General features: G+C 39.4%; 1 protein-coding gene across 4 annotated transcripts in view; it reads left to right on the top strand.

Annotated features, from left to right (window-relative positions):
* Nucleotides 1-21,725, top strand: part of dgki (diacylglycerol kinase, iota) — a 133,311-nt gene that overhangs the window by 90,959 nt on the left and 20,627 nt on the right. For all 4 annotated transcript variants that reach the window (XM_041781243.1, XM_041781245.1, XM_041781244.1 and 1 more), the window contains exons 10-21: nucleotides 47-142; nucleotides 2,751-2,833; nucleotides 4,309-4,369; nucleotides 4,456-4,569; nucleotides 11,256-11,381; nucleotides 12,390-12,468; nucleotides 12,697-12,752; nucleotides 15,359-15,421; nucleotides 17,582-17,655; nucleotides 18,086-18,197; nucleotides 18,290-18,376; nucleotides 20,180-20,292. In XM_041781243.1, the coding sequence (XP_041637177.1) occupies nucleotides 47-142; nucleotides 2,751-2,833; nucleotides 4,309-4,369; nucleotides 4,456-4,569; nucleotides 11,256-11,381; nucleotides 12,390-12,468; nucleotides 12,697-12,752; nucleotides 15,359-15,421; nucleotides 17,582-17,655; nucleotides 18,086-18,197; nucleotides 18,290-18,376; nucleotides 20,180-20,292 (1,064 nt within the window). The remainder of the gene's footprint in view (nucleotides 1-46; nucleotides 143-2,750; nucleotides 2,834-4,308; nucleotides 4,370-4,455; nucleotides 4,570-11,255; nucleotides 11,382-12,389; nucleotides 12,469-12,696; nucleotides 12,753-15,358; nucleotides 15,422-17,581; nucleotides 17,656-18,085; nucleotides 18,198-18,289; nucleotides 18,377-20,179; nucleotides 20,293-21,725) is intronic.

The raw sequence follows: 21,725 nt of genomic DNA on the forward strand, positions 1-21,725 counted from the left end.
TATTCAGTTATTTTTGTCTCTGACTGTTATTTTTGTCTTTCTTTAGGATTCAAAATGGCGTCCATTCATGTTGAAGCCCCTCCCCTCCCCTCTTATGAAACCAATCTTGGTCTTTGTCAATCCCAAGAGCGGAGGCAACCAGGTGTGCAAGCTTTTGTGAAGCATTCACAGGTTTATGATACGGTACAATATGATGTGATGCAATATTGTATGTGGTACAATAAGCCACAATTTGATGTGATAAAATTCAAAACCACACAATATGAAGCTATATATTTCCAGACAGTACAGTACAATACTATCAGTACAAGTTAATATGTACAACACGATTTGATATGAAACCATGTGATACGATATGAACAAAACAATACAATTGAATTCAATATAGCATGATAATTTTTGTTTTATTTATTTTATTTAAATTTACTTAACCAGGAAAAAACTCATTGAGATTAAGAATCTAATTTACAAGAGTGTCCTGGCCAAGACAGACAGCAGCACAGTCAAAGACATAGACGTAAAAAACAAGCAATTACAATCACCATAAAAACCAAATTCAGAGTCACATATCAGAAAGTCATAAGTCAAAACATCTACCTGCTACATCATCCTCCAAAGCCTTCAATCTACCTTTAAAAAGATTTAAAGAGACCATCTCTTCAAGACATAAGGTCTCCTGAAGAAGATTCCAGGCTGCAGGAGTGCGTACCTGAAACTCCTTTTACCCATCTCAAGACGGACTTTGGGAACAGAGCAAAGCAAACTTTGTAACTGAGTCACAAAGCAAAGACTGTAGCTTCCACATCTTTTCACATAAATGAGATTTCACAAGTATGATGGAAGCAGACTCAGTATGGCCTCATAAGTAAGGACACGCCAGTGGTTTGGCCTACATGTGGTCAAAGAAGGCCAACCAACTCGATCATACAGAGTACAATGATGAGTAAAGGACTTAAGGTTCATTATAAACCTCAGCGCCCTATGGTACACAGTATCTAAAGATTTAAGACAATGAGAAGATGCATGCATGCATGTACATAACATCGCCGTAATCAATCAGAAGCAGAAAAGTGGCTGCAACAAGTTAAAATACAATACGATAGTTTGTACATAACAGTATGTTGATAATAATAATGATAGTAACGATAATGATAATGATAATAAAACTTTATTTGTATAGCACTTTTAAAAACAGAGGGTAACAAAGTGCTTTGACAATAAGCAGAATTACCATTGAGACAAAGCATCCTAACACAAAGAACACAGCAAGAAAGACAAAACCCCAGGAACAGAAGAACCGATGAAAACTTAGCCAGCATTGTACCTAGGGATGGGGATCGAAACCTCTGTGTTTTTGAAGTACCGAAAAATCAGTGAGCTTAGCTTATCGATACTGCTATAGAGTCTCACAGGCTCTATGACATAATGTCATTTTAGGATATAACTGGTGTAAAAAAATACATCAGTTCTTGCAAAAGAACATAATAGCACATCAATATTGTGCATCACATTAAACCAAAATGTTGTACCTTCAACTGTCGTCTTGAGGAAGAAAGACTCTACCTGCGAATCGCCTGTGGATGCACTCATACCGCTCTCTTCAGCTGCTTTAGGACAATTTTCTTCTTTAGCTGCTCAGATAAATGCTGAAAAGTGCTACATAATTTTGAGCAAGTCCTGTTAGTTAAAAATATTAATTCAGGGTAGAAATCTGTGGTGGAATTGGCAAAATTGAAGGTAATTAGCGAGCTGAAAGACAGAAAATATGATTAGTTCAGGTTACCTTATTAAATTAGATGACTGTATTCAATATATTATTATGCGTTCAAATGTTACATGGGAGTAGGATAATTTATTTTTTGATGAGAAACTTCAATAAATACAGTTGAATGTACAAAATACAGTATATCATAGCTTTTTAACTCAAGCACTACTCAGTTAAGACCACTTGTAGTTTGAATATTTGCCTTCATTTTTTCTTTCCACCAAACTATAGAAAGTATCAATAGTGATATCAATAAAGACTTGGACCAATAAGAAGTATTCATAGGGGTATCAGTATGAATAAAAATTAACAATCCTAATGCCTAATTGTGACCCTGACATCATAATTATCCTAGTAGACACATTACAAAGCCTTAAAACATGTCAACTTTATCCTTTTTTTTAGTTTGTTTTACACACTTTGATTCAATACACATTGTTATTACAGAGAGGAGAGACTTTATGAGGCAGTACTGCATTGTTTTGGTGTACTTTAACACCTTAATTTTGTCTGTTCCTGCTATTTCATAAGGTACTTTGCTGATAATCTTACTACAGTAGTGATGCCTATATTAAGTTACAGTGGGACACTATCAGATTTTAATAAAGAATGTCCATTATCAATCTAAATCTCCTCTGTAGGAGCCTTTGTAGGTTGTAAGCAGCAGATTTATTCAAATTCAAATCTTTGTGCTGAATGTCGTCTTGGAGCCGTTACTCTCTACAGGAGTTATTACATCCTGCAAGCTGCCAACAACAGAAAGTTTAATTAGGAAGATGTCAGCTCAAACGGGATTAGTTTCATCAGATAGAAGGAGCTGCAGCTGCTGGATTTAAACGGCAATGATTTTTGGATTTCATCACAATTACAGAACTTACACAAGCAGAAACAGTCTAAGATTGTGCATTTGTTCCTGAGTTTTAAACACCTTTAATTTCAGTATGTGGGTTATGTTATGAAAAAGTCTCTTTTCCTGTCTCTGCAGGGACTTAAGGTGTTACAGATGTTTATGTGGATCCTGAACCCTCGACAAGTCTTTGACCTGTCACAGGGAGGACTACGAGAAGCGTGAGTGTTTGTCTTTATTGAAAATTCTCCTCCACACAGGTCATGACATTCTCACTTTGACATCCCAACTGTCTGCAGCTGGAAACAGTTCAGTTTAGTTTTCCACAGTGAAAAAGGTTTACAAATGACAAAGGTAGGATATATATGAAAACTCAGAGAGAAAGCCTCCATCTAAATAGTGCTAAAATATCAAAATATGCTATATAATAATAATTTACTTTTGATAATACTATAGATAATCAAACCAAAACAGAAAGTGAGACTGTGTGTGGGTTTAACGTCTTTTTTTTTACACTTACACTGAAACCAAAGCACTTTTACTAATTAGAAAAGCACTTGCAGAGTGCAGACCTCCACCATTAGCCCTATCTCCCAATAGTAAAAAATCCTTGAAGAAATTCCTGGATCTGTCCCCATGTGCCCCCCACCATGGCATTCGCTGATTTCTCCCTCCCTGGTGGGGTGGAGACATGGTGAGGCTACGGGTGCAATCAGATGCACCCATGGTCTCACCGGACGACTGTAAGTCATGGCAGAGGGTGAATATTCCTCTATTCCTCCCAGCATTGTGAGTATTCTCACTACAATTCGCCATCTTTCTCTCTGTTACGCTCCGACTCGTCTCCTCAACCGGACGTGCATCTTTCAAACTCTATAAACTTCAAAACTTTGAATAGAAACAAACCCAAAAACTGCTGCTGGGATTTAAGTTACTCATGTCCGCCATCTGGACATTCCTGGATCCAGACGGTGATCTGGATCACTCCCAAAATCGAACCATTCTTCCTTATGCCATTTCTGACATTTCCCGAAAATTTAATCAAAATCCGTCCATGACTTTTGAGTTATGTTGCCAACAAACAAACTAACAAACCCACCCAATCACATAACCTCCTTGGTGGAGGTAAAAATTCAAATGATTTCAAATTCTGTCAATAAAATTGAAATACCTGGATAAAAAAAAGCTGTCTGTATCAGCCTGATGCCATCATGCAATATAACCCAATATTACAGGATATGCAATGATGTGATATGAGAAGGGACGATACGGTATGGTATTGTAGCAAAAGTTGACCTCTGCCAGTAACACTCTCACAGGATGAGGATCTTAAGCTATGCAAGTTCCTTTAAATTATTTCTTATAAATAAGAAGCAACAGTTGAGAAGAGAGTGTGTATGTGCTCTTTGTGAAACTATATTTTCTCAGTACAGTTTGTTAATAATTTCACACTTAACTCTTCATTTCACATTAAATCACTATCACAGTGACCTGCTGGGAGAAAAATACCACATTCTCAATACAACATTCAAAAACATCTTTTTATTCAAATCCTCTGCTCACTATTTGAGCAGTTTTCATGAAATCTGCACCAATTACAGCCACTCAGCATCACTCAGCTCTGCTTTTACCTGAAAAGCCTCTTTCATCCTGTAACAAGGCCTCTCTTTACTTTGTTCTCTTTGTGAAACATCAGCCTGGAGTTGTATCGTAAAGTGCCAAATCTGAGGATCCTCGCCTGCGGAGGTGACGGCACGGTGGGAGACTCTGCTTTCATCCAGGTCTTTTTCATTTATCTTAAACGTCACTGCAGCTTTGACTGTGTGCGTATGTCTGACAATAGGTGGGGTGGATCCTGTCTACACTAGACGAGCTGCAGATGAGTCCCTGGCCTCCGGTAGCGGTGCTTCCTCTGGGAACAGGAAATGACCTCGCCAGGACGCTGAACTGGGGCGGGGTGAGTTAACGGCCTTGACTTCTGAGAGCGACAGGACACAGGAATCTCTCCTCCCTGAGTTAATTTATTTACAATTGTCTGTTTTTTTATGTAATGTGACCCAAAGTTCAGGTCCTTTATGTACAACAAGATGAAGAAGAGCCTGATAAACATTCAGTTATCTCTGTAAGGATGTTTCAGCTGGGAAATATATTTAAACTCAGAGCTTATAGCTTAACACGAATTTGAATGGAGGAAAAATACATAAATGATACAGTTAGGGCTGTCAGGCTGATAATGTATTAAATCTTGGTATTAAAATAAGTGCAAATCAAAGTCATCAATATTCCTGAACAATTTGTTAATTGCAACATTTTAATATTTTACTATTTCTGCATGGTTGGAGTGCCTGTTGACGTTTAAGAAATGTAATGGCTTTCATAACAGCCTGGATACTGAAATCCATCATCCTTACTGTGGAAGGCTTACTGCTTTACACCTATAAACTCCTCATGAGTCACTCAACCAGCAAAAATGCTAACAGGAGATGTATAGGTGATGCGCAGTGCTATAGAAATGCTGTTTTGTAACTTTGAGTGACTGTATGCAAACACTTCATGCACTTCCTGCACAACAAAAAGTGTAGGAAGTAGGGTGCTAGGTGTGTTGAAGCACCCCTCAAATGAAGCTAGGGATGTCCATACCAATCATCTATTATAACTGTGGATGCGCTGATACCTATACCAATATTTGTGATGGGAATTCCAGCTCTTTTAAATGATCTGTGCTTAATTTTGTATTTTTTTTATTAGTTAGAATAACATGTAAGTATTTAAAAAGATACATTGTCTCCCAAAAATATGTTGTGGGTCAGATAAAATCCGTTCACTGACTGGGCTGTAATAACACACCTGATATAAAACATTAACCTCATGCCCTTATGTTTGATGTGCATGTGATAGGGCAGTGTGGAGAAAAGATCGTCGCTACTAATCAATCACATACATACAGTATACAGTAATAAAGAAGAAGAATATAAAATGGCTCCCCAATGGGACCCAGATCTTATTGTTCACGTCAAAGAGTCGGGTCTTTGAACTGGCTCGTTCATGAACGACACATCACCAACCAAGACTAAACATATTAAGAGACTGATATAGTTGATTAGTTGTTGGTCTGTCTATATTGCCATCTGGTAGTAGAGTTTAACATGCTGTTTAACATTATCTGTTTGCTGGCTAGCTATTTGTTGTGATGGTTGTTGGTGCTTTCTATGCAGGACATTATTTGGCTGTTATATGGAGATGGCTAGAGTGCTAATGGGCTAAATGAGAGCAAACCAGAAGCTAGTATAAGGGTGCATTCACACCAGGGCTGTTTGGTCCGCTTTAAACGAACTCTGGTCCGTTTTCCCAGGTAGTCCAGTTTGTTTGGAGTGTTGTGAAAGCTCACGAACTCTGGTGCAGACCAAACAAGCGGATTGTTTGAGAAATGGAAAGTGCAACAATGTTGCAATTTCCATTCCAAAACGGACCGAGTCCCCCGGACAATCAGGTGTGAAAACAACCTAAGTGTTATTGTTTATAAGTTAAATGCAGGCTTGTATGGTGTTTACTGACTGTATATATATTTGTTATAAACAGCTGATCACACTTTTCATTTTGTTTGTTTACACAACTTATGGACAAAAGTATTTGGCCACAGTCAGACCCATTGCCACAGGTGTATAAATCAAGCATGTAGCCATGCAGTCTTCAAACATTTTTGGTACTAAATGGGTCGTTCTGAAGAGCTTAATGACTTCAAGTGAGAACTGTGATGGATGCTCCTTTGTAATAAGACGTTTTATGAATTTTCATCCCTGCTGGATATTCCACGGTCAAATGTAAGTGACATTATTGGAAGTGGAAGTGTTTAGGAACAACAACAACTCAGCCATGAAGCAGAAGACTACGTAAAACCACAGAGCTGAATCAACAACTGCTAAGTCACATGATGCTGAAGAGTTCTGAAGTTCCTCTGGCGTTAATGTAAGCACAAAAACTGTGCAGCATGAGCTTCATGAGTGGATTTCCATGGCCGAGCAGCTGTACATAAGCCTCACATTAACAATCCAATGCCAAGCATCAGATGGAGTGGTATAAAGCACACTGACACTGGACTGTGGAGCAGTGGAGACATGTTTTATGGAGCGACAAATCACACTTCTCTGTTTGTCAGTCAGATGGGGGAGTCTGGGTTTAGTGAATGCCAGGAGAACGTTACCTGCCAACTGTGAGGGTTTAATGGAGGAGGGATAATGATATGGGGCTGTTTTCAGGCCCCTTATCCCCACTGAAGGCTAACCTTAATGCTTAAGCATACCAAGACTTTCTAGACAATGCTATGCTTCTAACTTTGTGGCAACAGTTTGTGGAAGGCCCTTTTCTATCCCAACATGATTGTGCCCCAGTGCACAAATAAGGACTACAGAGCCATGGTTTGATGAGTTCTTGACTGTCCCACACAGAGCCCTGTCCTCAACCCCATCGTGCACCTTTGGGATGAACTGGAGCATAGATTTGTAGCCAGACCTTCTCATCCAACATCAGAGCCTGACCTCATAGATGCTCTACAGGATGAATGGGCACAAATTCCCACAGAAACACTCCAAAACCTTGTAATCAAAGATAGATGATAATCCTGTGTGACAGAGCAGCATTAGAGAGATAGATGCACATTGAAGTTCCTCCAGAATTTCGAGTTTCACTTGATTATTCTTTTCTAACTTTTCAACAAGTGAGAAAGAGCCAGAGGGAGACAGTTCATAAGGATGAGCTAAAGTGTGGCAGCGTGCCATAACACACAGAAGTGGAGAGACTAGAAACAAACTTATATCGGATCATCCATCCTAATGTAACTCACTTTACCAGTGAAGTATGTGAGCAACAATCTTTGTGAACTTAACTCATCTCTCAGGGGAGAGGTGTCTGCAGAAAGGTTGCTAAAGCTTTTAAAAGTGAAATAAAAAGCATCATTGCTTTGCAGGACGGCACTTTAGCCTCTTTAGCTGGTAAAAAGCTGCAGCATCAAGAACCGACCCTCTGACACATACTGTAATATAAACACACTCAGATTCTCATTTCATAACTGCAGCATGGAAGAAAAGACCTTTAGAGGCTGCCACATTCTTCCATTAGGCTTCTTTTGAGTGCTTCTGTGGGTTTGTAATGACGGAGAATACTCTCTGCATGAGTCAAAAGTCTGAGTCAGGGCTCAATGTGATTGACTTCATTTCACTTTTGATGACATGACACATTTTCTTACTCTAAATCTGTGATGCCATGTCCTGATTGCTTTGAGATTAGTGAATATGATGTTTTGGTTTGTTATCACCTCATGCGGTGCAGTATTAGCATGCTCTGCGAAATGATAAACCAAGGACATGTGAATGACTCTGCAGGATTGGAGAGCACAAATCAGATAAAGTCCTGATACAGAGAGAGAGGCTGTGCATGAGGAGGGAACATTTATATCAGCTGTGTCTGTGTGATTACTCTAATTAGTGTGTCCTTTTTGTCCTCTGTTTGGGACTGCGAGCTTTTTTCCCTCTTAGTATCCTGATTTACTCTCTTCCTCTCCTGCCAATGTTTCCTCTTCTCTCCACAGTCTCTCTTCCTTTTTGCTTTCAATAAAACCATTCCTTCTTCTAAAGCTCACCATCTTCCTTTCTTTTCCTCTTCTCCTATTTTCTACAACCCTATTTTCAAAAAAGTTGGGGCACTGTGTAAAATGTAAATAGGAACAGAATGCATTGACTGGCAAAGCTCACAAACTGATATTTTACTCACAGTAAAACACAAAAATATCAGATGTTCAAACTGAGACAACCATTTCTGGAAGCTCACTTTGAATTTGATGGCAGCCACACATCTCAAAAAAGTAGGGACAGTGCCATGTTTACCATTGTGAAGCATCCCCTCTTCTTTTTATAACAGTCTGTAAATGTGTGGGAAGTGAGGAAACCAGTTGCTGGAGGTTTGTGAGAGGAATGTTGTGCCATTCTTGTCTGATTTAGGATTTTAGATATTCAACAGTTCTCGATCTTCTTTGCTGGAGTTTTTGTTTCATGGAGCACCAAATGTTTTCTGCAAATCAGTACCTTGACTCTACTGTTGTGAAGCCATGCTGTTGTGATGACATTTTCTTGCTGACATATACAAGGTCTTCACTTAAAGAGACATCTGGATGTGAGCATATGTTGCTCTCTCCAGCATTGATAGTTCCTTTCCAGATGTGTAAGCTGCCCATGCTGTAGGCACTAATGCAACCCCATACCATGATAACAAGTTGGATGTTCCCTCTCCTCTTTAGTTCACAGGACACCATCTGTGGTTTCCAAGAATAATTTCAAATTTTGATACATGTGACCACAGAACAGTTTTCCGTGTCGCCTCAGTTCATTTCAAATGAGCTTTGGCCCAGAGAAGAGGCCGCCGTTTCTGGATCATGTTGACAGACAATGTTTTTTGGTCCGTTTTTTTTCTTCCAGTACAGAGTCAAGTCTGTTTTTAACAAATGTAGTACATCACTGAGTTTGATTTTTCTAAAACACACAAAGGAAACAGGTCTTTTGTTTAATTCTCAGCTACACTCTGAAAGCACCTGAAGTGTTAATTTGATGCAGAAAACAGCAGCTTTTAGCCAGTCTTTCAAAAGGAAAAAAGGGATTCAGTCTCAGGGAAAGATACCCTCAATACAACAATGTATATTTTTCCTCAGTTCATTTTCTAAATTAGATTAATCTTCTGGGGCTGAATAGGAAGCTGTGGGGGGGGGGGGGGGGTGATGTGGCCCCAGGCCTCCAGTTGATCACCAGTGTATTATGGCCCGTAGATGGTGATATTCAGTCTTCACAGTTTTAGGTTGAGGGACATTTTTCTGAAATTGTTCCTCATTCTTTAGACTCAGTTTTTTCTGGATTGGTGAACCTCTGCCCACCTTTACTTCTGACAGACTTTGCCTCTCTAAAATGCTCCTTTCATACCCAGTCATGTCATTGGCCTGTTGCCAAGTAACCTAGTTAAGCTAATTAGCAAAATGCTTGTCTCACCATTTCTCATTAGTACCACTTACTTTTCCAGCCTGTTGTTGCCCATACTACTTGTTTGAGATGTGTTGCTGCCATTAAATTCAAAGTGAGCTAATATTTTTCATCAAAAGTTAAAACGTCTCAGTTTCAACTTCTGATATGTTGTTTATGTTCTATTGTGAATGCATTTAATGAGATTTGTGACCCAACATTTTTGGAATCAGGGTTGCACCCATTTCCTTTCCTTTCCTTTCCTTTCCTTTCCTTTCCTTCTTCCTCACTTCCTTTTCTTTTTCCTTTCCTTTCCTTTCCTTTCCTTTCCTTTCTTTAGCACTTCCTCACCTTCACCTTACTTCCTTTCCTTTCTTCCTCACTTCGCTCCTTTCTTTCTTTCCTTTCATTTCCTTTCATCCTCACTTCCTTTCCTTTCCTTTCCTCCTCACTTCCTCTCCCTTGCTTTCTTCCTCACTTCCATTTCTTTCACCCTCACTTCCTGTTCTTCTCTTTACTTTCCTTCCTCACATCCTTTCTTTTTATTCTCACTTCCTTTCCTTTCTTGCTTCCTTTCCTTTCTTTTCTTCCTCCCTTCCTCTACCTTCCTTTCTTCCTCCCATCCTTTCCTTTCCTTTTTCCTCCCTTTCTTTCTTCCTCACTTCTTTTCCTTTCTCACTTCCTTTCCTTTTCTTTCATCCTCACTTGCTTTTCTTTCTCACTTCCTTTTCTCTCTTTTGCACTTCCTTCCCTTTCCTACCTCCTTTGTCATTTTCCCTTTACCTTCCATTTGTTCTTCTCTTTCCCACGTTGCCATTCTCTTCCTAATAGTTTCTTTGCACTTTGTGGTTTTAAATGTTAGCTTTCCTTTCCAGTTCTTACCTTTCTTGTCTTCCTCCTCTTTCCAACTATTTCAGATCTCTCCACTGCTCTTTATCTTTACCTTTTCTGTTTTTCCCTTCATCCTCTCATATTTAATTTCTATTCATCAAATTTCTTTTCTTTTTTTTCCACTACCTTCCTTTTTTCTTTACTCTTTTCTCTCCTCTTCTTTTCCACCTGTTTCTTTACATCTCTTCTCTCTTGCTGACTCTGTTGTGTTACTCACCGGTTCATGTGTCCTCCTCTCTCTGTGTGAGTGTGAACGTCCCTGTGACTCTCTCTTTCTCTCTGTCCTAGCGTCTCAGTGTGAGTCTGGCTGAGGAGGCCCCTGCTGATGAGTGCTACTATCATCAGATTGGTGTGTCCTTGTGTGCCTGTGTGCATCTTTGTGTTTGTGTCCTTGCTGCACTGATTCTGTGACCCTGTCCGGGGAAGAGAGCGAGAGAGAGAGGGAATAAAAATCAGATGGCAGAGATGGAGGATGGACAAAATACTGTCCATTAGAGAGAGCTGACAGGAATAAGAGATGCGATGCAGTGTTCATGTCTATAAAATACACTCTTAGGCTCTTTGTTCTTCTGTGGAGCATCATGTTGGTCTCATGCTAGCAGGTGGATGAGAGATAGAAAGAAAAAAGCAGTCCTTGTGATTTGTATTACTCAATTTATGTTATGCTTTTATTGCAATATCATACGGGATGACTGCCCATGTTTAGTGAAGCTAATCCACCCTCTTCCTGTTTCTCTGTGTCTTTTCTCTGCAGGGCTACACAGATGAGCCGGTGTCTAAGGTTTTATGTCATGTGGAGGATGGTTCTGTGGTGCAGCTGGACCGGTGGAACCTTCTAGTAGAGAAAAGTACGACGCAGCCAGAGGAGGGCACACAGAAGGTCTGTTGACATCTTTTCAGTGTAAAGTAATACCATATCTGTTGTTAAACCCCAATTAAGATTTTTATTTAGAAAGTACTTTTAACTTGTCTTGAGGTTCTTTTATTGGTGTGCACCATAACTAGTTTAGACCAGTCTTAAATATTCTAATCCCCCTAATGCAGAGCAGGAGACCATGCATCTGCTGTTTTAAAGTAATGATTACTCAGAGATTAAATCTCCCAAAAATGTGTGTGATCTCGAGCTCAGAAAAAAAAAGATATGGAGATTAGCTGACGTTGTCTGCTAGCTGGCTGTTCTGATGTGCTCTGCTGTCAGTGAAATAAAAAACAAACAAACAAGAGGGTCTTCTTTTCTGGCCTTATTCCGCTTGGCTCTGGCCTCAATTGTGTTTATATTGGCTGCCATGTTTGTGAGCTGTTAAAGTACACAACATCCGGTTGGTGACACTTCCCGTTCTGCTCGCTCTCATTGGGTTTGTGGGTATTCCCTCGGACGCCGCTCAATCTGGAATTCAAGATCAGGGAGGCTCTATCTCGATCAGGAGTGGTAACTACGGTATTGCCACCCTTTCTTGAGGATTTTGGGGATAAATAATCACTTGCAACAAGCTTCAAATCAGGCCCCCCCTACACCCCCTGATTATTGAGGAAAATCAGGCCTACATATCTATCAAGTAGCCAGCCTCTCTTAAGCTTTAGTAAAAGCAGCATATGCTGTTCTTCAAAATTCTGTAAAATAGCAAACATCCAATGGTACATGTGAACATTAAACATTGTCTTCTCATGTAAAGCCTTAAACATCTGTAGAATGGGACAGGAATCTGTTGGGTTAATGTTTATACTAAAAAGGTTGAAGTGTGATAAATGTGGGCATGAGTATCACTTGATAAACATTGTGACAGCTACATTCTGTGTACTAGTGTTAAATGAAGATATGAACTGTGATCTGTGTGAATAAACATCTCTGCAGAAACACTTACTGCAGTGTTTTTACCTGTGTCCTCAGCTGCCTCTGAACGTGTTCAACAACTACTTCAGCCTGGGCTTTGACGCTCACGTCACCCTGGAGTTCCACGAGTCCAGAGGTCTGGGAAATCTATTTTAATGCTTTTTTTTCCACATTGCCCTCTGCATCATCTCTATTTATATTCCATTAAGTCCTCCACTTTCCTCTTAATGCACCCCACTCCAGTGAAAGATGAGCAGAATAAATGAAATATTAAAAAGAGGCTCATTCATGCATTCATAATGGAGTGGTATTTTCTCTACTCCTACTACTAATGTACTCCGTTTCTCTGATCCCGTCTTTGCAGAGGCCAACCCGGAAAAGTTCAACAGTCGCTTCCGCAACAAGATGTTCTATGCAGGAGTGAGTGTCCCTCTTGACTTCCTGTATTTTCATGTTCACAGACACGCAACGAGGGGAAGAATGGAATTATGGGAAATACAGGGAGAGAGAGGAGTCTAAAGAAGTGAAGGAGAAATTAGAGAAATCACAAACAGCTGGAGGGAGGGGGTTATGGAAATCAATGTCTTTAAATATAAAAGTCTTATTTTAGTGGTAGACTTCTGACTTTAAAGAAATTCTGAGAATGACAGAGAGATAATAATAATGTGAAAAATGATAATAAGTTGTGAAAAAGTATTTTTACTTACTTTTTTTTTGCATATTTGTCACTCCTAAATGTTTCAGATCATCAAGCACATTTTAATATTAGACTAAGGTAAGCTGAGATAATACAGAATGGCGTTTTTAAAGGATGATTTCACTATTAACCCTTGTAGGGCACTCATTGGCATACTGTTACGTCCCAGTCTAGGGGAACCTGGACATAACACAATGTGTGGCCCCACTCATCCCACTCCCAAGGGAGCCAGGTACAAGTAAAGCAAAGTTAAGCAGCAGTTTAATTACATAAGAGTAACAAACAAATTAACAAAAGTGGTTACTCACTGCTGCCAAGAGTTTAAAGTCCAACACAAATCTTCACAAATTTACAATTTAACAATCACAATCTAAGCACCAAGGTACCAAAGCTAATTTCTAAGTCTAAATACTCCAGTCACACAATTCACAAAGTCACAAAAGCTAGAGTTTCAGGTCACAGAGCTGCTGGCTTCTTCGGAAGTGGCTGGTGAAGGGGAGCGCAGACTGCAGCAGCTGAGATTTAAAGGCTGGGGGAGTGGTCAGATCCTATCAGCTGCAGCACCTTCCTCTTCAATGATCCAATCAGCTACAGCCACCTGCATCAGCAGCTGATCACCTAGACGCACCCACAGAGACACACTCACACACACTCAACACTGCAGGGGAGGACACAGAGCTGCACATGTGCAGTAAAACAGAAACAATACAAAAAATATGACCTCAGGGTCATAACAATGTTTTGCTATGCTATTCATATTGAACAAAACTGACTAATATCACATATATTTCACTCTTTATATCATTTATTTTCCTTCATAATAACACAAAAAATCATTAAAAAACCCTCACAAATATTAGATGTCTAAATTGATTTAAGCAGAAATAAGGCTCACAGTAAAAACAAGAACTGATGTAAACCACATTAGTGTAATAAAACAGTTAAAATGTTCTAAAACTGACCAAAACTTTTTGATAATTAAACCTTAAAAATGCCTATGAATTAGTAAAATTTGCCACTGGATTCCTCTTAATTTTTTTTTTACCAAACCCACGGCAACATCTAACTACACTATAATTAGTTATTTATCAAGAAAATATACTTAATGGTTGCTCGATGAGTTGGCCATATGTCTTACAGGCACCCCTAAACAGGGTATGTCCAAATATGGATTTTTTTCACTCTAAAATGTACGTAATTGCAAGAAATCCTACGCAAACAAAACGTATCATGACATGTAGCTCTACTATTCACCTTTATAATGTGTGAGTTTCATCATTTTATCATGGTTAGTTATAATTTTAGGGCCGTTTGTTTGCAACCGTGAGGGGCGCAAAAACTGCATTCTTTGGAAACAGGAAGTTTGAGACAGAAAAATCATTCTGGTTCTGCTGTATCACAGAGAGTTTAGGAAGGCCATTAAGGAAGTCGACCGATGTGACCATGCATGGTTCCATGCCCCATGAATGGAAAAAGCCATCCAAACGTACCTGGTCCTATGGGAAAAAGTCATCGTCCCCTAAAGCTAATAATGGGCGCTGTTGGCAGGAACAACTGTTAGCATATGACTGTGATAACTGGTGATGGTTTAATTCAGCCACACTGGATTTCCAGGATTTTCAGCACAAACAGCCTGTTTAAGGTCATGCCACAAATCCAGACTTTCACTGGGCCACTCCAAAACCTTCATTTTTTTGGTAGAGAGCAGAATTCATGGCTCCATTAATTAGTGGTCCAGGTCCTGAACCATCACAGAGTGCACAGAATATTTTCCCAAAAGTCCTGTCAGCAGTGGTTTTGGCCTTGAAACTCTGCCACAGATATTGTTGAATCATGAACTCTGACCTTAACCAAGCCAAGTGAGGCCTGCAGGTCTTTAGATGTTGTTCTGTTTTTTTTTTTTTTTAATTTATGACCTCCTGGATGAGTTGTTGAGGCGCTCTTGAATAATTTTGGTAGTCCGTTCTCTCCTGGGAAGCTTCACCACTGTTCTAAGTTTTCTACATTTGTGGGTAATGGCTCTCACTGTGGTTCGCTGGAGTCCCAAAGCCTTAAAAATGGCTATGATTCTGATCTGTTACTGAATTTCTTTAGATTGCGCATTTTGTATTTACTCTGGTTATCTTTGTCTAATATGAAAATTTGTTTGATGATAAAATATTAAAATGTGACAAATATGCAAAAGAATTAAGAAATCAGAAAGGAGCAAGTACTTTTCCCCAGCACTGAAGAGCATTAATCATCTTAATGAACTTAATCTGATGATTCTGTTTAATGATGTTCCCTTCTCTCTTTCCCTGTGTGTCTTTGTGTTTGTGTGTCTTCACAGGCCGCCTTCTCAGATTTCCTCCAGAGAAGCTCCAGGGATTTGTCCAAGCACGTCAGAGTGGTGGTGAGTGTTAACACACACTCTCAGTCTGTATCGCTTTTCCGTGTCGACACGTCTGGGCAGCAGGTCGGCCGGCCGATTACAAGAGGCCGTCCTTCAGCCCCTCGTGTGATGCCTGCCGTGTTCAAGTGTCCTTCAGAGACACGCTGAGCACTCACAGAGCCTTTATACTGCTGCTGACCGCTGACCTCAACACAAGGAGAGGAGCAAACAATAACTGAGCATCGATTCAGCTGATTGTTCGTACATCAGTGAAGAATGTCCTTCAAGAGAAATTAACTTGTAACATAAACATCTTTACCAAAGAAAAGGAACAATACTTCAAAAATATATTAAAGACGGTGGAACCAGCTCTTTTTATCTTAGTTTTACTTTAAAAATTAAAGGTTGCTGATTCATTCTCAGTCCAACTATAAACAGAGTTTATACTCTACTCTGACTACAGGCAGCTATTACATCATACCAGTTACTGGCTTTAATTCAGATGTTAATGTTTATTATTCAACACTGAAGGCTACAGACCAGACAATGGTAGTAAAAATCAAATCAGACACATACTTCTTTTACTACAACAGCAACTAAAGTAGAAGTCCCAGGATCCTTTGCCCCAGTAAAACCTTGAATGAATTGCAGGCATGACTTCAGTGCCATCGTTGAATAAAGAACAAATGTTTTTTAGTAGTATTGAGATGCTAATCCTGATTATTATAGTAATTCAGAGATTAACATTTGTGAATGTCATCAGTTTTATGTCAAAAGGGTGAAAGAGATAATTCCTTGAGCTTCTACTGCTGAAGGTAAAAGTGACAAAAAAAAAAACAGAAAAAAAAACGAATTCATTTTAAAAAAGAAGAAGAAAAAAGAAAAAAGGTCAAAAAAGAAAAAAGACAAATAAAGATAAAAATATAAAAAAAATACAAAAAGACTTAAAAAAGGAAAAAAACCATGAAAAAGTGACAGAAAAAGACAACAAAAGACAAAAAATATTAAAAGATGGTAAAAATGACAAAGAAAAAGATAGAAAAAATTACAAAAAAGTGAAATAATGATCATAAAATGACCAAAAACAAAAAAAAAGTCAGAAAAATGACCATTAAAAGACAAGAAAACACAAAAAAGATGAAAAAATGAGAGAAAAAAGATGGAAAAATGACAAAAAGAAACAAATAAAACAAGATGGAAAAAAAGACGAATAAAAGGACAGAATGAATTACCCCCAAAAAACATGGTCAAAAAAAAGAAACAAAAAAGATGAAAAAGACAAATAAAATGTAAAAAAAGGCAAAAACATGACCATAAAAAGACAAAAAAGGAAGAGAAAACAAAAAAAGACCAAAAAAATAAAAGATAAAAAAATTGAAAAGACAAAAAAATGGCAACAAACACAGAGGTTTCTATGAAGAAATGGCCTTAGGTCTACATTGTGTGGGTAACTTTTTTAGTATTTACATAGGCCTTAAGGGTACCAGAAGTCTGCAAGGACATTTTAGAAAATAAGGCTTACAACTTACAACTCATTATATTTTTATATAATTTAGTTCAACAAGTGTGTAAACAAATAAGTGGTATTTGCAAAATTGAGTGAATTCCTTTTATAACAAAGGCGTTGGTGTTTAGCCACTATGTTTAGCCACTAGGAAGAATATTTTTCTCTGTCCAATATATAAGAGGATTATGTAATTGTGTTTTATTAATAGAAATGCAGGGAAAATGTGTCTTTCATACCACCCTGAATAAAGTTTAAGGTATGTCATGCATTGAATTCACTTTCCTAAGGAATTAGGTTTCATTGCAACCTCGAACATAAAATTACTCTGTCCGCTGATCCAAAGCAACAAATGTTGCATCCTTACTGCTGGCAGATTGAGAAGTAGTCCCTGAAGCTTAGTAGGCATTCAAAAAATGTTACATAGCAGTAATTCTTCATATTCTTTGTTGCTTCTACGAGTCCTTGAGTGTCTGTGGAGGGCCGAGTAGGCAGGCTGAAGTAATCTTTGACCTGAATCATGAAGGTTTGAGAGCAGGAGTCAGAGTATTGAATCTGAGAGCGACATATGGAAGGAGAGTGAATGTTGATGTTTCAAAAGTGAAGGATCGATGGAGAAAAGTTAGAATATCTGAGTAACTCTCTGCATTATTTGTCTGTTTGTGTGTTTTTCTCAGTGTGATGGTACTGACCTAACTCCAAAGATCCAGGAGCTGAAGTTTCAGTGCATTGTGTTTCTAAACATTCCCAGGTAGGTGGAAATCCACATACAGGTTATAGTAGTCATGTTCCTCATGTCACTTTGTTTCTTCTCATCTTTTTAGCATTTTTTTAATGACTAAGCAGCATTCAAAGGGTGAAAAAAGGAAAAAAGAAAATAAAAACAAGCACTTTACAAGATTTAAACCAATGTTACACATGAAGGACTTTCTTACTTCTTTACTAAAAAGCCTTATTAAGTGCCTCTCCTCGTTCTTTATTTTCTGTGAAGGTTGAACTGATACCCTTTATGTCTGATTGAGCTCCAGAAATACTCATTTTCCAGTAGACAAGCCTTAGAAAAAGCACTGAGAAAACAGCAAAATGCAGGATGTTTATTTAATGTACATTTACAGCTACGTCACCACTGTGAAAACACCGTCTGTATGCATACTTTAAATATGTGGTTTCTCTGTGTGTAGGTACTGTGCTGGCACCATGCCGTGGGGAAACACAGGAGACCACCGAGACTTTGAACCACAGCGCCATGATGACGGCTGCATCGAGGTCATCGGATTCACCATGGCCTCACTGGTGAGAAAAATGAAGGAATATACAGATAAATAGAAAGATGAAACATGTAGTGGTATGTAGTGATAGATGTAATTACCGCTCTTATTCACCAGGCGGCGCTACAGGTTGGCGGTCATGGAGAGAGACTGCACCAGTGCAGAGAAGTCGTCCTCACTACCTATAAGACTGTACCTGTTCAGGTAAGCACACTATCTCATCAACATCCCTGCCAGCCTACATGCTAAACTGGAAAGTTAAAAAACAACAAGCAGATTTTATCTGATATGTCATATTAAAATACAACGCTGTGTTGAGAGAAGGAGTCGTGATTGGCTGTGGGAGCTGGGAGGCGATAAATAGGATTAGCTGGCTGTCAGCTGATCACGGCTGGGCGTATGACTGCTGTGTCCTAGGCTTCATTTAGCGGATTGCTCCCTTTAGGTGAGGACTTAGTCTTTTTCCCCCAAGTGAAGGAGTTCAGATATCTTGGGGTCCTGTTCATGAGTGAGGGTAGAATGTACCGTGAGATTGTATCATTGTGGTGATGAGGGTGCAAAGCTTTCAATTTATCAGACAGTCTATGGTCATGAACTCTGGGTAATGACTGAAACAATGACATTGCAGGTTCAAGCAGTCGAGACGAGATTCCTCAGGTGGGTGTCAGGGTTTAGTGTTAGAGATAGGGTGAGGAGCTCGAACATCCAGAGGGATTCAAAGTAGAGCCGCTGCTCTTTTACATCTAAAAGTTGAGGTGGTTCAGGCATCTGATCATTAACACCTCAGAATCACTCAGAAGGAACTGGAAAACACTGGGGATGTCTGGGTTGACTTACTCTGCCTTCAACCTCGGATAAGCAGAAGAAGATGGATAGATGGACTTCGCATTTTTCACTTATTACTGAAGATACAGTAATATAATTTGCCCACGGTTCAGAAAGTGTTGTGAAGTGTGGTGGCTCCACCTCTTCCCAGTTGACTCTGGGATGAGACAGGGGTTCATCTTAGCCCCTACACTTTTCAGTACCTTTGTGGGCTGGATAATTTGGCGGGTAACAGGGTTAGTAAACTGTGGAGTGTCATTTGGCGATGTCCAGATCTGGACCTAACTGATGATGCTGTGATCCTTGCAGAGACTTTAGATGTCCTTGTGGGGGCTCTTAAGTTGCTGAGTGAGAAGGCTGAAGCGTTGGGAATGCACGACTCCTGGACCAAAATAAAGATCCAGGCATTCAGGGTTGCCTTGGGTACTGCCATCAAGTCTGTCTCTGTGAATGGTGAGAATGGTGGAGCAGTTAACCTACCCTGGCTGCATAACTCATTGATCTACTTACTGCTCCAACTCACTGCATACTGGGTGCCTGGGACCCAGTGGGTTGAACCAGGCCTTGGGGGCGACCATAAGTGTAGTGTAGGAGTCAGCTGGGAAGTTATCTGGAGAGATGGGGCATGGCACGATGGCCATAAGGAGGACAGAGCAGTACAGGACCATGGTTTCCCAAGGTGGCGAAGTGCCAAATTGGCATATGATCCGATACCTGACCTGATAGTTCAGTATTGTTTCCTGCATTTTTCCCTCTGGTAGGAAGACTAAAACCAGTGTGGCTGTCTCAGCACCCAAGTGTGCCCATCCCTGCTCAACAGGAAGTCACAAACTTTGCAGGAACTGACTTTGATAAACAGTAGGAAGCACTCTGATCGTGCCGAAACCAAAGATTAAACAAGATTTCATTCACAGAGACAATTCAGTCTTTGTCAGTGTGCAAATTTAGATTCTAAATTCAATTGTGATAATTTGATTTTGTTTTAACCCTTTCTTTCTCCAGAGAGGAGTGGAAGTAAAACTATCATATTATAAATGTTCTGTCTGAGCACTGATATTTAAAACAACCCAGTGATGCCGCACCCCTCTCATCACTCAGCCTCTGTTTAATCATTTGCTTTTAGCATTGATCCCTGTGTGTGTTTGTGTGTTTTTTGTGTCTGTGTGTGTCTCTTGCTTGAAGGTGGACGGAGAGCCGTGTCGCCTGTCTCCCTCCACTCTCCGAATCTCCCTCCGAAATCAGGCCAACATGGTCCAGAAGAGCAAGAGACGCACCTCTGTTCCCCTGCTCAACGAGTGAGTCACTCACACACACACACACCCACTCTAATACACACTCTCTCACACACACTTGGTCATGTAGAGGCAGAGGAACTAGGCCAGCAGTGTTGTAAAAGCCCGGCTTGCACTGAGTGAGTCATACAATCTGTTCAGTGGGAGCTGACATTCACTCCTCGAAACGTCCCACATCTCTGATCGGCTTGCCAAAATTAAACCACAATCAGTATGATGTCCACTCACATTTATCAAAATAAAACACTGAGGGGTTTCTCCTCTGACACACTGACATGCTAGCCTCTGTGGTTTATCCTCTGATCTGTCAGCTGAGGAAACGTTTATTGATCTGTTTACAAGATGAAACCAAATCAGTGTATCAGAAAACACTGGGCCTCATTCACCAACTAATGTGAGGAAGAAATTTCTATGAAAAACCCATCAAAGGTTTTTTTAAGAAGATCCTAAAATATAAAAAAATTTCTTATCAGGTGATCATGGGTAAAATTAAAGTCTGCAGACACTCAAGAACAAAGTTGCACCCAGTCACTTTGCTAGTGCAAAGTCACTGGTGATCTCATTTTTCTTGATCTTTCACTGATTTATATTTTTTTTTTCATATAAAATTTGAATTTGTTGATACTGAAATCTTTATTTAACCTTCTACCAGTATCGCTCCCCAAAAAAGTTCATAAAGTTCATGAATATTTTTTTGTTTCACAAACCCTGTGATAATTATGATTGTTATATGCTCTTAAATAAATCTTGTCCACATGCAGATTACAAGAGGCGTTTTTGGCAACTGACAATCTACTGGAGCACATTTTTAATTTTTATCTGAGATTTTTAAGTTATTTATCATTCATATTGATTAGATAGAAGTCTCATCAAAGTGTGTCCGTCTAACTTTGGGTGAAAGCCTTTGCGCACTGAGTCAGTTTTTTGTTTCATCTGAAATTGCCACAAAGAAAGAAATCTTACATTGTGCTAATCATGTTAGCACACTGACGCCAAACTTGCATCCATCATTATTTTTCTTCACAGGCCTGATATATGCATTTCTTCAGTCTTTTAAATGGGTGATTGATGAACCAGAGCTGCAGCTGCAGCTCCCCTTGCTCTCTCTCTCCTCGGACTAATACCTCGCCTTGTGATTTGCCAAATTTACTTTGTTAATATCAACCATTAATCAAAACAAATAAAGGCCAGAATTTGTACTTATAGCCATATAACAAAGACAGAATTTAAAGGTTGCACTTCAGGGATGCATATGAGCTCTGTGACCTTGCCCTTTGACCCCCAAAATCAAAGCCATAAACCCTTGAGTCTTAGTGCACATTTGTGCAAAGTTTGATGGAAATGTCACAGCATTCCTGTGATTCTGCATTTAAAAGAATAACCTTGATTAACAGATGAACAACCTAACAGCATAAAGGCTTTGACCTCAACTATCT

This window comes from Cheilinus undulatus, linkage group 23, assembly GCF_018320785.1.
Source record: "Cheilinus undulatus linkage group 23, ASM1832078v1, whole genome shotgun sequence".
NCBI lineage: Eukaryota > Metazoa > Chordata > Actinopteri > Labriformes > Labridae > Cheilinus > Cheilinus undulatus.